Source organism: Rattus norvegicus, chromosome 6 (assembly GCF_021556685.1).
Source record: "Rattus norvegicus strain SHRSP/BbbUtx chromosome 6, alternate assembly SHRSP_T2T, whole genome shotgun sequence".
NCBI classification, from domain to species: Eukaryota; Metazoa; Chordata; class Mammalia; order Rodentia; family Muridae; genus Rattus; species Rattus norvegicus.
The window spans coordinates 86141578-86157643 of record NC_141539.1 but is presented as its reverse complement, the minus strand read 5'-3'; the positions used below and the strand labels follow the sequence as shown (position 1 = coordinate 86157643).

At 35.4% G+C, this 16066-nt stretch overlaps 1 protein-coding gene across 2 annotated transcripts in view; it reads right to left on the bottom strand.

Annotated features, from left to right (window-relative positions):
- Positions 1 to 917: 917 nt before the first annotated feature.
- The window catches only part of Lrfn5 (leucine rich repeat and fibronectin type III domain containing 5), a 356747-nt gene continuing 341598 nt past the window's right edge, over positions 918 to 16066 (bottom strand). The window contains 3 exon segments of one of the 2 annotated variants that reach the window (NM_001108024.1): positions 918 to 1304; positions 7628 to 7671; positions 13159 to 13871. In NM_001108024.1, the coding sequence (NP_001101494.1) occupies positions 1287 to 1304; positions 7628 to 7671; positions 13159 to 13871 (775 nt within the window). In that variant the 3' untranslated portion in view covers positions 918 to 1286. 2 annotated transcript variants of the gene reach the window in all.

Below are 16066 nucleotides of genomic sequence, written 5' to 3'. Positions count from 1 at the left end.
TTCAAATTTGTCAACAAACAGAGAATGAACCATATTCCCACATCTGAAATTATCACCAATAGTTCAACTCAATAGTTCAAGCAAATGACTCCGATTTCAAGCACACATTGCTCATGTCTGGGGAGTGTATGCAAGTGTTTTTGTCTAGTATAGTAGGTCGATGCTTTCAATGTACAGGAAAACAATTATGATCTTCTACCTTTGGGGGGGGGAACCTAAGTTTAAAAGTAAAAATAAATACTACTTACAGTTCATTAAACTTACCTCTCTTGCCAAACTAACACAGTTCATATGAAGCTTCAAGTTTTACTCAAATAATTATGACACCATAGAATATGAAGAACAGAAATTATTCCTGATTCTCCAGTCTAATACCTACACTAAAAGGATATGGTTGGGTGCCATCGAGTGTGGCTTTATTCACATTGTAAACTTAAAAGATATTATATTTCTACATATTCTAGTGTTAACATAGATGTGAGTTCTATTTATTTACTCTGAAAATTTGAAATAATTGAGATAAAGACTCTTATCATGACACAAAAGCCTGACCAAGTTATTAAATTTTACCATTTTTTTGTTCTTTAGGAAAACTAGAGCCAATTTACCCTTTCTCCAAACTGCTTGTTCACTGATGATCCATTAGGAGACAGAATCCTGAACACTTTGCCTCTTACATGAAATATGCAGCTGCTATGAGTGAGCTCAAATAGTCATGCTCCCCTCATGCTGACATAGGCACCACCCTGAAGAAAACTTTATTCTGTTATTGAACTACTTGAATTCCTTAATTTTTTACCCAATAAGCATAAAAGAATTTGATTATTAAAACATATTATTTCATATAAAAATTCATATCACCATTTAGGCTTGAAGCAAATGATCTTCCCAAAAATAAGGCAATGGGCAAATTGTGTCATAGTAAAACATTTATTTGTTAAAGTGATATAGATTATTCAAGATTCTACAGTCTGTTAAATCATGGAGGGCAATGTAGGATGGATTGGTACAGAACGGGATGCCAATGAAGGCATTGTTCTCCTTCCTTTCTTAAAAAAAATACTTGTAGATCAGAAGAAAAAAATTTGGTTTTAAAAGGGGATGAACCATGTGGTGAGGGAGCCAGTTCCACTGTATCAGAGACATTGTCGCTTTGGCTCCCATGAGCAGTTCCTTCTGGGACAAGCAGTTCAACAATCCACTGCTGTGAACTGGAACATTTTCAAATTTTATCCAGTAAAAATATCAGGGGCAACTGTTCTCAGGAGAGAGAGAAGTGGTACTCTTTATATGGACTCCAGCCTCTGCAACCAAAGAAAGGAAAAGAAGAAAACATAAATTAGTGAGATAGTGGCGTTGAAATTCTAAAACTGCTGAGCTAAGAAACATAGACAGAACATTCCCAACACAAGGTACAGGACAGTCACAGCCACCCACATCCATAGGGAAGATGCGATCTGATCATTTCAAAGTTAGCAAATTGGCGATAATAACCGTCCATTTTAAAGGCCAATCTAAGTGCATAAAGCCTCCATGTTCATTTGAATCAAACCTAAATTGTAGGCCAGGATTTGTTCTTATTTCATTTTTTCCCAACACCCTCCAGGTAAAATTCTTCATATGTATTAATCCATGTTATTTATTATAATATATCCCTCCGTTGCTTTTTAGGAAAAAAATGGATGTCTTCTATCAGAATTCTTCAACATTTCCCAAACTTCCACAATCCCTACTCTCTATATTCTACAGAGAGATTTGTAACATTAAAATTTCATGAGACCTGGTTGTCCCCTGAATGAAGAATATTGTTCATTTTCACTAATTAGTTCTTTACTCACAAAACAAATACAGGAAGTATGAATAAGGATAATTCAGAAGAAGACACTGAATGGGGAATTTCAGGAAGCATTGGAATAAAACTACACAATATCAGTTCCTAAAATATTTAAAGTTCTAAGTTAAATTATCATTTCCTCTAGGATGGCTTGAAACTTTTCATGGATTGAAGATATTTCTATAAATTCCAATCGTGACAAAGAAAGAGAGGGCAGTGATGTATTCTAGCAGGAGAGATGCAAGCCAAATAGCCTGGTGACCTAACTTTAATTCTTCAACTCCATATGGAGGGATTAACCTCTACAAACTGTCTTCTAAGAGTCATAAGAATATCATGGCTCATGTACATGGACAATCACACACGCACACATACACACACACACACACACACACACGCACACACACACAGGAATATGGTGGCTTGTGCACATGTTCAGTCATACACACATACACACTAACATACATGCATGTTAACAGAATTTATGTAGGAAGCAAAAGCTATTCAAAGTATAATCTATGCACTGAATCTTCTCACTTAGAGGAACAGCTTACTACAGGTAAAATGTTCCTACTATGAAATGTGTAACACACACAGTCATATGTTCACTCTAGATTATTTTTATAGTTTGGTTATAACAAAGGATAGTTGCACATCTAATCATCAAACTCATTTATGTTTCACATCATTTATACATAAAACATGAAGAAATCAGCAGTTTCTTAAACAGCTCTACTCACTGCATATAATCCATTAGTAGAGAAGATATAACAAAAAACTAAATTTATAATTATCGCATTTAATAATAAAATGTAACAAAGAGGTCAAATAAAATTTATAAATTATGAACACTTATTTTTTTGCCTGTTTTATCTTGTAATTTAATCTTGTACATATTTTATAAAATTACAGAAGAAAATTAGCATAATTCATTTCTGGGCTATAACTCATTTCTGGTACTATCTGTATATTTTTTTATGAACACTTATTTTAAGGCTGCTGTAAACTAGTATAAACTATGACATGCTTCCTGTAAATGTATTCACACACAAGAGAAAGCATACATATTTTTGTTGTTTTGAGTCTATAAGTCCTTCTTCAAATTATCACTGATAGCATTTTAGTATCAGTATACAGAAGTCTTCTATATACACTGCCCTTTTCTAGCATGCTAACCTGGGGCACCCTCTGCTTTACTGGGTTATTTTAAGGATACGAATCTTTGTTAATTATCCAAATTGCCCTAGTTATTATCACAAAATTTGTGAATGACTCCATGCCCCTGTCCTTGAGTCATTCTTGTGTAATTATATTCTTGTGATCTTATCACATAATTTTATGAAATTAAAATTTATTAGGATATGTGTATATCAATATTTACTCAGGGCTGAGGTTCTTTAAGACAAAAAAACAATCAAAATAAAACAAAAGAAATAAACAAAAACGTAATAAGGCATTTTGTAAAATAAAATTCTGTTTCAAACACTCCGTCTGTGATAAAAATTCTCCTTAATAGATGCTTCGGTTTGGAATCCCTTAGTCTGCCCCTTGCTGTGGTTCTGTGCTCAAAAGCTACTTTTTTTCTGTGGAGCCCTTCATCCACACACAAAGGAACACTTATACTCAAAAGAGACATGTGAGAAAGAGTCAGGGCCACAGCCTACTCGGAAGGGCACTGACTTTGTTCCTGTGGAAAGGATAGACTTGTAATAGCTAAAATAACTTAAATGTTCCAAGAATACCTATGAGGAAGTCACGCAACCTCTTAAAAATTATAGATATATAAATGGAATGAGAATTGACAAGTGGATGAATGAGATTTTAACACTGATTTGATAAAGATTTTCTCTTTTAGGTATGAATTTTTTATTAATGATTATAGAAAATACAAAAAAATGAAAACCTGTAAATGAAATATTCGCATGACATTAATATATAGGTTTTATATGTTAAAAAAGTTTTAAAAGTCACCAAAACTAAGAGAAAGTGGGGAAGAACCTTCATCACATAGGTACAGGGGAAGTTTCCTGGAATAGAACACCAATGGCTTATGCTCTGAGATCAAGAATTGACAAGTGGGACCTCATAAAATTGCAACGCTTAGTAAGGCAAGGGATACTGTCATTAGGACAAAACAGCAGCCAACAGACTGAGAAAATATCTTTACCAATCCTAAACATCCAATAGAGGGCTAATATCTAAAATATACAAAGAACTAAAGAAGTTAAAATCCAAGGAATCAAATAACCTTATCAAAAATGGGGTACAGATATAAACAAAGAATTCTCAACTGAGGAATACTAAATGGCTGTGAAGCACCTAAAGAAATGTTAAATATCCTTAGTCATCAGGGAAATGCAAATCAAAACAACCCTGAAATTCTACTTCATACCAGTCAGATTGCCTAAGATCAAAAACTCCAGTGACAGCACGTGCTGGCAAAGATGTGGAGAAAGAGAAACACTCCCCCACTGTTGGTGGGATTTCAAGCTGATAGAACTACTCTGGAAATCAGTATGGCAGTTCCTCAGAAAATTGGTTACTACCTGAGGACCCAGGTATACCATTCATGGGCATATGCCCAAAAGATGCTCGAACATATAACAAGGAAACATATTCCACTACATTCATAGCAGCCTTATTTATAATAACCAGAAGCTGGAAAGAACCCAAATATCCTTCAACAGAAGAATGGATACAGAAAATGTGGTATATTTACACAATGGAGTACTACTCAATTATCAAAAACAATTACTTGAAGAAATTCATAGCCAAATGGATGGAATTAGAAATTTTTATCCTCAGTGAGATAACCTAGTCACAAAAGAACATACATGGTATGCACTCACTGATAAGTAGATACTAGCCCAAAAGCTTGGAATACCCAATATACAAATCACAGACTACATAAAGCTCAAGAACAAGGAAGACCAAAGTGTGGATATTTCATTCCTTAGAAGGGGAACAAAATACTCAGAGGAGGAAATAAGAAGACATGTGGAGCAAAGACTGAAGGAAAGGACATCCTGAGACTGCACCAACTGGATATCCATCCAATATACAGTCACCACACCTAGATACTATTGCAGATACCAAGAAGTGCATGCTGACAGGAGCCGTTTATATCTGCCTTCTGAGGGACTCTGCCAGAGTATGACAAATACAGAGATGTATGCCCATGGCCAACCATTGGACTAAGCAACGGGTTCACAATTGAGAAATTAGAGAAAGGACTGAAGGGGTTTGCAGCCTCATAGGAAGAACAACAATATCAACCAACTCGACCCTTCAGAGCTCCCAGGGACTAAACCACCATCCAAAGAGTACATTGGAAGGGACACATGACTCCAGCCACATATGTAGCACAGGGTAGACTTGTCTGACATCAATGGGAGGAGTGGCCCTTGGCCCTATGAATGCTGAATGCACCAGCACAGGGGAATGCCAGGGTGGTAAGGTGGAAGGTAGTGTTTGGGTGGGTGGGGAGCACACTCATAGAAACAGGGGAATGGGGGATGGCACAGTAGGTTTCCAGAGGGGAAACCAGGAAAAGGGATAACATTTGAAATGTAAATAAAGAAAATATCCAATTGAAAAACGAATTTTAAAGACTAACCTATTCCATCCCTTTTTATTTACTCAAAGCAAAACATAAAGTACATGATATTATGGATTGCTATGTGCATATGCTTGTAGGTTGTGGCTGATATAAACTTACATTTTGTTTTAATCACCTGTTCAAAGTTTCTATAAAGTGCACTAAATTCAGTGTGATGAAATGTCATTGTTCATAATTTTATGAATCTATCACGTTGACAGAATTTTGTTTTTTTCAGCAGTTCAGAGAATCCTCAAAGTTAGAATGAAGTGTGACCTCTAAATCCATTTCAAATAACGAAACAGAACAGTCACAGTGATGCATAGTGCCCTTGGAATATGTTTGGAAACTTCTACTTGACAATTTGAATATGTCTTGTGTATTCATTCTTCTTTTTCTATCTGCATAATAACACTGAGCATGACTTTGAAATGTTTCTGATATAAAAATCACTTGCCCCTAATTCCTTACTTAAGCTATCTTAAGGTTCAAGTCAGGTGGATGCCCAAACTCCAAAAATAAATGAAAGTTTAAAAGTAAGAAAAAAGAAGATAAATAGAAAAGGGGGAAGAATAGAAAAGAAAGGAAAGGAGGATGGGGAAGAGAGAAACTAGAAAACTAAGTAAAGGGACAGAGAATGGAGGGGAAGTTAAATCGAGTGAAAAGATGTGGAAAGTCAAGGCATTGTCTGCAAGTCAGCTCTGGCTGTTGCCCTTGGACTTGCTGAAATTCTTGGTTTCTACCGAGCCATCTGTCCCTTGAGAAACTCAAGAACGCATACGCATATGTGTTTTTATGGCTCTGGATTACTCACCATCAAACATAGGTGAGAGCTTAGGGAGTTTTGTGAAAGAGTGAAGGAAAGACGTAAATAAGCCAAAGGGGATAAAATACACCACAAGAAAGCCTATAAGGTTAACCTGGGCCCATGGGGCTCACAGAGACTGAACCAACCAAAGAGCATGGAGGGACTTGACTTATACTCCCTACACATTTGTAGCTAATGCAGAGTTTGGTCTTCATATGGGTCTCCTACCAAGTGGAGCAGGGCCTGTCATGCTTTCTACTACTTGCCATTGAAACCCCTTTTCTCTAAGTGGCTGCTGGGTGGGGCCTCAGTAGAGAGGACCAACATAATTCTGTTGGAATTAAGTATCCCAGGGTGCTGTGGTAGCCAAGGGGGACTCCCCTTTGCTGAAGAGAAGGAGAGGGAAGAATAGAGGGAGAAAATTGTAAGGGTGGGACTGGCAAGAGAGGAGAGAGGGGTCTGTGAGCTGGATGCGAAGTGAATAAAAGGTAAATTATTTGGAGAAAAAAAAAGGAATCCAAGAATGATGTCAGGAAAGAACTAATACATAAAACTCTTTGCTCTTGTTTAGAGGTGGACTTTACTACTAAATAGTATTAAGGGGCTAAAATTGCCTTTGATATTGAAACATGCAGGGTTTTTTTTTTTTCAAATTTTTAAAGATTCCTCCCCTATTTGAAACTTCAGAGAAATTGCTGAAACTTCCAGCTTTTTGGATGGATCGCTTCCGTGCTCTCCATTCTGGGAACACATTTTCTGGTCCAATTAAAATGAAGGAATCAAAATCTCACTTGAAAATAAAATTAAAATAAAATAAAACAAAACAAAACAAAACAAAACAAAAAAGGAACAGACTCAAGAAAAGTAATTGATGGCTGACAGAAACAATGCCTCCAATAAGGCTCTTGTGACCTTTACTGAAAACCACTTTATTCATTTTGTATGAGTGTAAAGGAATACCATTTTTAATCAAGTCAAATATATTATCTCAACACACAGTAGGACAGTAGGACAGGGATGAAAGGCGTGGCTGAATATGTCCTGACACAGACAGGTGTCAGGCATGGGTCAGTATATTCATACAAAGATATATATGTGTGTAGCAATATTGTAAAAGTGATTTAAATCAGGAATGACTGCAAGAGTTGCTCCGAGGTCACACCGATGGCAGAATCTGAACTACCTTTATCTCAACAACATTTATGTTCATCAGCAGTTGGTGCAGACACATTTTGAACCCAAGTAAATGGCAGTTTACATTGCTAAGCACTCTATTTAATGAGCAATCTCAAATCAAGGCACGAGCCTGCCAGCAATTAAATTTTCATACAGACAATAGAAAGTCTTTATGGTTTTTGAAGTAAATAACTGTGAGTAAGCTTCTCACCTGTGTTTCCTGGACATTCTGGTCAACATTAGTCAGCAAAGCATCTGGGAAGGAGATTTTCAAGGTCGTAATTAGTTCTTTACTAGTTTTGTTCTCCTACCACCCTACTCACTCTATTATTACTGAATTGAACAGTCACATGTATAACAATTAGCTTTGCTATGCTATAGTTTTCTGTAGTTATTTGATATATTTACTAGTATAACTTTAATTTTAATTTAATTTTAATATGTGTGTATGTGTGTGTGTGTCTGTGTTTGTGTGTGTGTGTGTGTGTGTATGCGTGTGTGTTTCTAGAATATAAATTCCTGTCTCCTAATGTAGGATCAATGTAGTTCAATAAGACACTTAGGTCTCTTCTTCTATTCATCCCAGAATTAACATTTCAACTGCAGAGCTATCCATGAAAACATGGAAACTACAGAGTTCTAAGTTAGTAGAAGAATTCATCCATACTTACCACAGAGATAAAAAAAATAGTATTAACCGCCAGTTAATATCTAGTCTTCAACTACTCTTATGTCATCCAATTCTAAGTAAAAGAGTACAAACAGGATCCTACATAAATTCCATCCCTAGATACCATTTATCTATAAAAGCTCAATATCATGATACAACCCTGATTTGGTGTATTCCATTTCTTTGAGGAATGTGTTCCTATGAAAAAACTATTAACTATTTCAAGATGAAAATGGTTAAGGGTCTTTAAGTATAGTTGCCAGAGTCTATGAAATGTTAGGAAAGGAGAAATATTAATTTTTTTACACATAAACTCATTGAGCACAAATATTTATTTGCATTTACAATAGACCCTGTAGGTTAGGATTTTCATGAATGTTACAGGGAGAAAATAGAGAATTTGATTATGGTTGTATCAAACTGTACTTCATAGTTTCAATTTATTCTGATACTTTGGTATTTATTTACTTGTATGATATGGAGCAAAATCTCACCAACTGCAAAATGTATGTTTTAAATGAGATGTTATATAACCACACCCAAAAGAAGTACATTAAATAATACGTAGGTTCATGATTAAAACACCTGAACACAGTCATAACAATTACTCATACATTTATAAATACATTTAATGTGTTAAATGTATTTATATTATCACCATGAGATAATGTAATACTTTAATACACTTCCAGTTATAAACTGGTAATTTGTCCCACTTGTAATGAAACCACATTGGTCAGGTATGGGAACATATTAAGGAAACATTTTGTGTAGATTTATGTTCTGCTAACAGCAGTCATTTCTTCTGGAAAGTACTGAAAAGAATACAAAATTCATAGTGCGTATGAAATCATGGCTGAGGGAGCATCCTTGTTCACTTTTTTAATTTTTTGGGTCTAGAATTGGGACATTCTGAAAAATGTTCTTTAAAAGTGACATAAAAATCTTGTTGATTTTGTTGAGTTATTTCTTTCTTTTATGAATTTTGATGCATTTCATCTTAGAAGTGAAATTTTTGTTGTATGTGTATATGCATACACATGAGGGAAATGATGTATACCATATGCATTTAGAACACTAAAGAAGTCAGAAGAGACACTGGGTCCCCAGTCCTCCATTACTGAAATTACAGAAGGTTATAAATCATCATGCAGGTACTACAAACCAAAACCAGGTCCTCTGCAACAACAATAAGTTCACTTAAGCACTAACAGGATCTCCAGCTAAATTATCTTTTTCATTACATATTTTATTCCCATAAAAGACATTTAATGCCATATTCCACTTATATTATAATGTATATAATATATTATTATTGTTGTTGTTGTTGTTGTTGTTGTTGTTGTTGTTAGCTACTAAGAAGAAAAGTATTGTACTTTCCCATCCAACCTACACCTCTACTGAAATCTTTACACCAAACGTTTTTGAGGCTCACACAGTATGGAATGCTAAGGGCTGCTCTCATGACAATGAACAGTCTGAGGAGGAAGATCAATGAGGTTCTCCCTGTGTGACTTGAATGTCCATGCCTCACTTAGCATTATAAACAGCACTTTTAATCACTGAGACCAAAAAAACAACAAGCTATCATTTTCTGCCTTTGAAAAAATGTAGAATTTCATTTTTAAGATAAATACAATCTTTTATGTCCATAGAATTTTTAAGGTTAAGCATTTTAAAGAAAGTTTTCTTAAGTTTATACCAGGCAATAAGCAAAAAGGGGATACTAAAATTTAGGAAATGGGAAAAAATTAATAACTTAGAATTTTCTAATTATTTGTTTAATTTCTAAGAAAGTTTATATTTCTGCAATTAAATCAAATAAAACAAATGGAACGACATTGACAGTGATCATATTAGGAGTGCTTAAAACTGAAAAGGAAAATAGACTGTATTAAAGTTTTGAAAGTGAATTACTTCAAAGAAAACACAAATATTTTACTGAATGTATTTGTGTGTAACTAGATAACACAGAATATTTAAAAATCATATTCTAAAATTTTATCAAATTATATCTTAGAAGTAGGTAAAATCAGTTAGTTTAATGCATTAACTAGTGAGACCTCTTTGAGTCCTTTAATTGTGGGGAACATTCTATAGGAAATAAACTAGACAGTGTCATAGTTACTGATTCACACATCTAAGTTACACAGTTTAATAAATGGATTTATATATCAATCAAGTTGGAGGTTCCAAATATAATAGTCATCAAAACAAACTACTCTCTCCTAGAATACTGAGAAAATTTTGAAGCTTAGAACACTGCATGAAATATTGTAAATTATTTCTAAATCAAAGAACAATTATCTAAAAAGTATCAAAAGTATTTTAGAGAGGGATACATAGTGTTTTAGCTAAACATTCAGAGTAAGTAATTCTTAAACTACTCTAATAACAAAGACACCATGTAGTACTTGTGTTTGGCTTACCAGAAGCTGATAATGTTATTGGACTAAAATTAAAATTAAATAATGGAGAAAAAGGAAATAAATAAATTCACTCTGCCTATAGTAAAAAGCAATAAAGAAGACTACATATATATGGCAGGTTACTTAAAGATTATACTATATGGCAAATGAAAAACAAGGAGAATATGGAGTCTCTGATTGCTATGGAAACATAATTTCTGGACCACAATCATCATTATATTAATTAGTAAGAACCATACATAATTGTAATAAAATACCTCCGTCCCTAGAGCTACTCATATATTTATTGATCCATTTATACATTCAGTCAACTAGGCATCTATTCTGTATCAGACATTATACTAAATCACATTAATTTTCTCTATAAGCAAAACTGTATTCATATGATCGCATCTTATACATATGAACATCAGATAATTTTCATGGTATGTGAGAATTTGTAGAACTCTTGAAATATAAACTTTTCCAAAAATTACAACAGGCTTAGATATTTATCAAAAGAAAGCACATGTGATAAGATGGACCTCTGCCAAATTTAAATTAATTGATTTATTTTGTAGGTACACAGAAGTAAAAATGAAGCTAATGGTATGAGAATCTGAAGTTTAGCTTTAAGTAATGTTTGAGTGATGTGAGTTAGTACACTATCATTTTGAGGCAGACATGGTGGTGCAAATCTGTAATCTCACCACCTTGGTAGTGAAGGCATGTGTATAGATGAACCTTGAAGGTATTCTTGGTATTCTTAACTACAGAGTGGGTATCTTGGGATACCTATGTCTTTGCTGAGTTGAGGGTATAAGAGTTTACATAAGACATATAGTCTCACAACAAAATGAAAGTAAAATTAGAAGGAAAAAATAAAGCCATGTGTATCATTTAACAACTCCATATAGGTATATATTTTTGGATTATGAATTCTGTGAGTCTCCAAGAATATTTTAGCAAGGAAACATACAACTAATTTTACATACTTCATAAGAATAATGCTTCCCGGGGCTGGGGATTTAGCTCAGTGGTAGAGCGCTTACCTAGGAAGCGCAAGGCCCTGGGTTCGGTCCCCAGCTCCGAAAAAAAAAAAAAAGAATAATGCTTCCCCTCTAGAGTGCATATGACTTCATTTACCATAGTCTTTTGTTTTTTAAAAAAATGCATTTACTTCAAAAGACAAACATTCAGCAACAAAATTATAACAAAAGGAGAAAAAAGTCACTCTGGTTAATGAGCAGTGATTTTCTACCATTTGTTAATGAGATGTCGTCCTTTAAATGTTTTTATTTCCTTGGTGATAAAAGCAAACACCTGCTTGAAAAAGCAGGCTTAAATTTTTATCTGACTTTTTTAAAAATGTAAAATATAGTCATTCAACAATTGTGCTCAGAATAACTCTGTAGACTAGCATATATGACAAATGTAGAATAAATTTCCGTTTATTTTATTTTCCACAGAAGATCTGGATTATGAAAGAAATTTTGGCGTCTGAACCAAGACTGTTCATTAGAAGGTAATTAAGTTGTTCTTTACAACATAATTTCCACTGAAATAATATAGTGTCTTCATTGAACATTTAAATTATTCATACAGACTTATATTTGAATTACAAAAATCTAATATTTTTGTAGTAGTATTTTAGGTAAATGATTGTTATTTATTTTGTGTAGATGGGGAGTGGGTGTCAGAGGACAATTTGTGGAAGTTCATCTTCTCTTTCTACTATCGGTTCCCATTCACTAGTAGTCAAGCGTGGCAGGCTTGGTGCCTTTACAGGCTGAGAAATCTCATGGCCCTGTGATCACCATTTTTTAAAAATATGATTTACAGTCAAAGGGCTTGTATTTAGCCTTAGAGTAGGAGAAGGCACTGTTGCGTTTTCTTGCTCTCCCTTGTTTGCCATTTTATGTATGTAACCTCCATGCATGTATATGAAGGTACTATATCCTTATCTCATCCTGAGAATGATTCTAAAATCCTGAAGTGACTGTATCTGACATGAGAGAAGAATTTCAAATTGCAATTTCCTGTGACTTTTCAAAAGAAAAAAGAGCTTGAAGGGGCTAGAGACCCCATATGTACAACAATGTCAAGCAACCAGAGCTTCCAGGGACTAAGCCACTACCTAAAGACTATACATGGACTGACCCTGGACTCTGACCTCATAGGTAGCAATGAATATCCTAGTAAGAGCACCAGTGGAAGGGGAAACCCTGGGTCCTGCTAAGACTGAACCCCCAGTGAACTAGACTGTTGGGGGGAGGGCGGCAAGGGGGGAGGATGAGGAGGGGAACACCCATAAAGAAGGGGAGGCAGGAGGGGGATGTTTGCCCAGAAACCGGGAAAGGGAATAACACTCGAAATGTATATAAGAAATACTCAAGTTAATAAAAAAAAAAAAAAGAAAAGAAAAAAGAAAAGATTACACAAAGGATTCTTATATGCACTCCGCATTTAAAACAGTTTCTTTTCCATAGCAAACATCAGAAACACAGTGCTGAGTCCACATTGCATTCATAGACATGCTTCTCTTAAGAGAGAGCTCCAATGACTTCTGTGAATTATCATAGTGAAAATATTCCTTTAAACTTCCACTGAGGGAGGACCTGTGCCTGACTCTGGCTCCCTCAGCAGGCACACTGAGAAACTTACTTGGCTTGGTATGTGCTCTTTGAGATGTGGGCCCCTCTGTGACAGAATCAGGAGGGCAGCTAGCTAACTGCAAGGCAGTTGAGTTGTTCCTGTTAGTGTTTTGAGACTCAACATTTGTGACAGCTTCACTCTGCGGCTCAGCACTTGGCTTCGTGCCAGTCTTTCTTTTCTGCTTTTGAGACACAGGCGCACTTGAAGTCCAGGTAGGAGGCAAAGCAGAGGTAGTAGTAGAAGAGTCCTGACTCGAACATGTTTCTGAAGACTGAATCGCACTGTCACTGGCAACTTTACAGCACTGGGCATTCTCTTCATGGCCCATGGCTTGCTTGCTCATGGACTGGGGCAGCGTGACACTGCATCCTTGCATCTGAGCCCCGTTAGTCTGAGAATAAACGTTGCTAACCTTGGTGACCTTGTGTTGCCCATTATTGTTACAAACCTTATACCGGATCATTAGTATGATGATGAAAACCAACACGGATGCAACAATGATTCCACCAATGATAATAATCATGGTGCCACCCAAAAACTGGGACTGCATAAAGTGGCAACGGACATAATCCTGTTCCGTAGTAAACTGGATGCAACCCACGACTCTTGTGGCAGTGAGGGAAGTGATGCCATCGTCATATATGGCCAAGACACACAAGTCATACATAGTTCCAGAAGCCAGATTATTGACCAGAAATGTTTTGCTCGTAGGAGGTATCATTCTGAGGGACAATGGAATATGTGTTAGTATTAACAACAAAACAACACATATATGCAAAGTCATTATGGCGTTAGCACTTTCTCCTTCAATCCTCATTAAGATAAGCACATTTACAGCAGATATGAAATATGGAGATGTGCGCTGATCTTATATTACCAGTTAGAATAGCTGAAAGCTCATTGTTACAGTTCGCATTATATTAATGGTGCCTGCACTATGCCTTGACAAGCTTACTAATTACAATCCTTGGCAAAGCAGAACTCCTAATAAAAACCATTGCGAAAATATCATTTATGACAAATTGCTTTCGAAAGGTGTGACTGTGACATTATCTGACTACTAAACAAATCCATTTAGCACTTACAACACCTCTATGGCTGAAAGGCAATTTGAAGAGAGAGAGAAAACACGGACAATCACATTAGCAACCAGAATGGAAATGTGATTCAGAGCATTTGTTTTCCAAACCAGTAATAAGTTGCTGTGGAATGGGATTAGCTAAGGCTATCTTTAATAACTTCTACTATTGCAATGATGAACAGATTTTATTTACAGACACCGTGTTTTCTTCTGCCTTAGTTTCCAGTATGTTTTAATGAGTGTGATGTGCATTATGAGCAATTACCAGGACACCTGATGAAGCAAAGCATTTGCCAGGAGTATGAATTCACTGAACCAACATATGCCAGTGAGAATGTCTATCAAGACACTTTTTCTGTTTTGAAGTCTAGAGAACTCTCTCGATCCTTTTCGCAGAAATGATTTTTCTGTGTTCCTATTTATTGTTAACTTGTTTTGTAAGATGTAAGCAAATAGAATTTAACGTAAGCAGTGAAACTATAATTTTTCTTGAAAATTAATTATAGATATTTCAAACCATGGTAAAACTAAACTGAGACAAAAACTGCACAGTATGCTCTGAATGCACTGGACAAATTACAAGAGCATGCATTCATAACCAAAATGAATGCTGCCTTTCAGGGAATGTATTGTAAATGTTGGATATCAATGTTTAAACATTATAAAATGCAAATAATGGCTATTGATGCTTTAAGAATGACAACCACTTTGGTCAGAAATTCATCAAGGTTCTCCAGAAAGAAGTTATTTCTTTGGGATTTTGCCATAAAATGCAGCTAATCACAGAGTTAACACCTATAATATATGGACAATGGAGCAAACTGTGGTGAGGCCAGTGTCTCTCATTGACCAGCAGTTGAATATCATCTGTGGAGAGTGTAGAGAGCTTGTGAAAGAGGGTAAACTACATTTTGCTAATAATCATATGACATAGTGCGCCACCACATCCATTTACTGATGAAAGGGATATTAGAAACCACTTAGCCTAATTGTTCTCTTTTTAAAGATGAGGAAATTAAAACTCAGTCAGGTAGAACCTGGGGCAGGATTGATTACATAGCTAGCTAAGATACATTTTTTTATGTTTCCTACTACTCTACATTTATTTTAAGAAATTAATCTCTTTTCCATACATGAATGTAAAACAAATTATTTTTCAAGAATTTAGCTTCTGTATATAAGAACTAAACTGACCTAAAAGGTTATATTTTCAAAACCGTGACATTACATCATTTCCTAGGGGTAATAATAATAGATCATGTGTAAAATTATAGGGAATAAAGATTGTGAATTTCCAACTGAAAATTGGAAAAGATGTGACTATAAATCAATGAGGCTGAACTTTAGAAAAACATACCAGAAATTCATTAGCAGATGCAAGTTCTCCATCACTGTCCTGTGCCAGTGGTTACATACATAACTCCAGTGACACTTTCACTGCTCAAATATGATGTTCAGCCTCTTTGGAAGTATCTTAAGAACCCATGCACATAAAACAGCATACACGCTCATAACTCAATCACTCAAAGAATCAGTCTCATCACTTTATAGTTACATCCTAGTTTTCACCCAAAAGTGGCAATACCCATTTGGTCACCCACCTTATTCACAAGTCTTGACTCCAAAAGGCTTGTTTTCAAAATTGAAACTCACCCTCAAAAGACGAAGATTTGCCACCACTGAGGACATTCAAATTAGTATGCCGAAGGTTCTAAAGATAACTCCAAAACTGCTTTGAGCAATGGCAGCATCATTGGGTTAATGGGATAGCCTCCCAACGTGACTTCCTTGAAGGAAAGAACACTCATGTGGATGTGTAAATTCTGGTATGTTTTT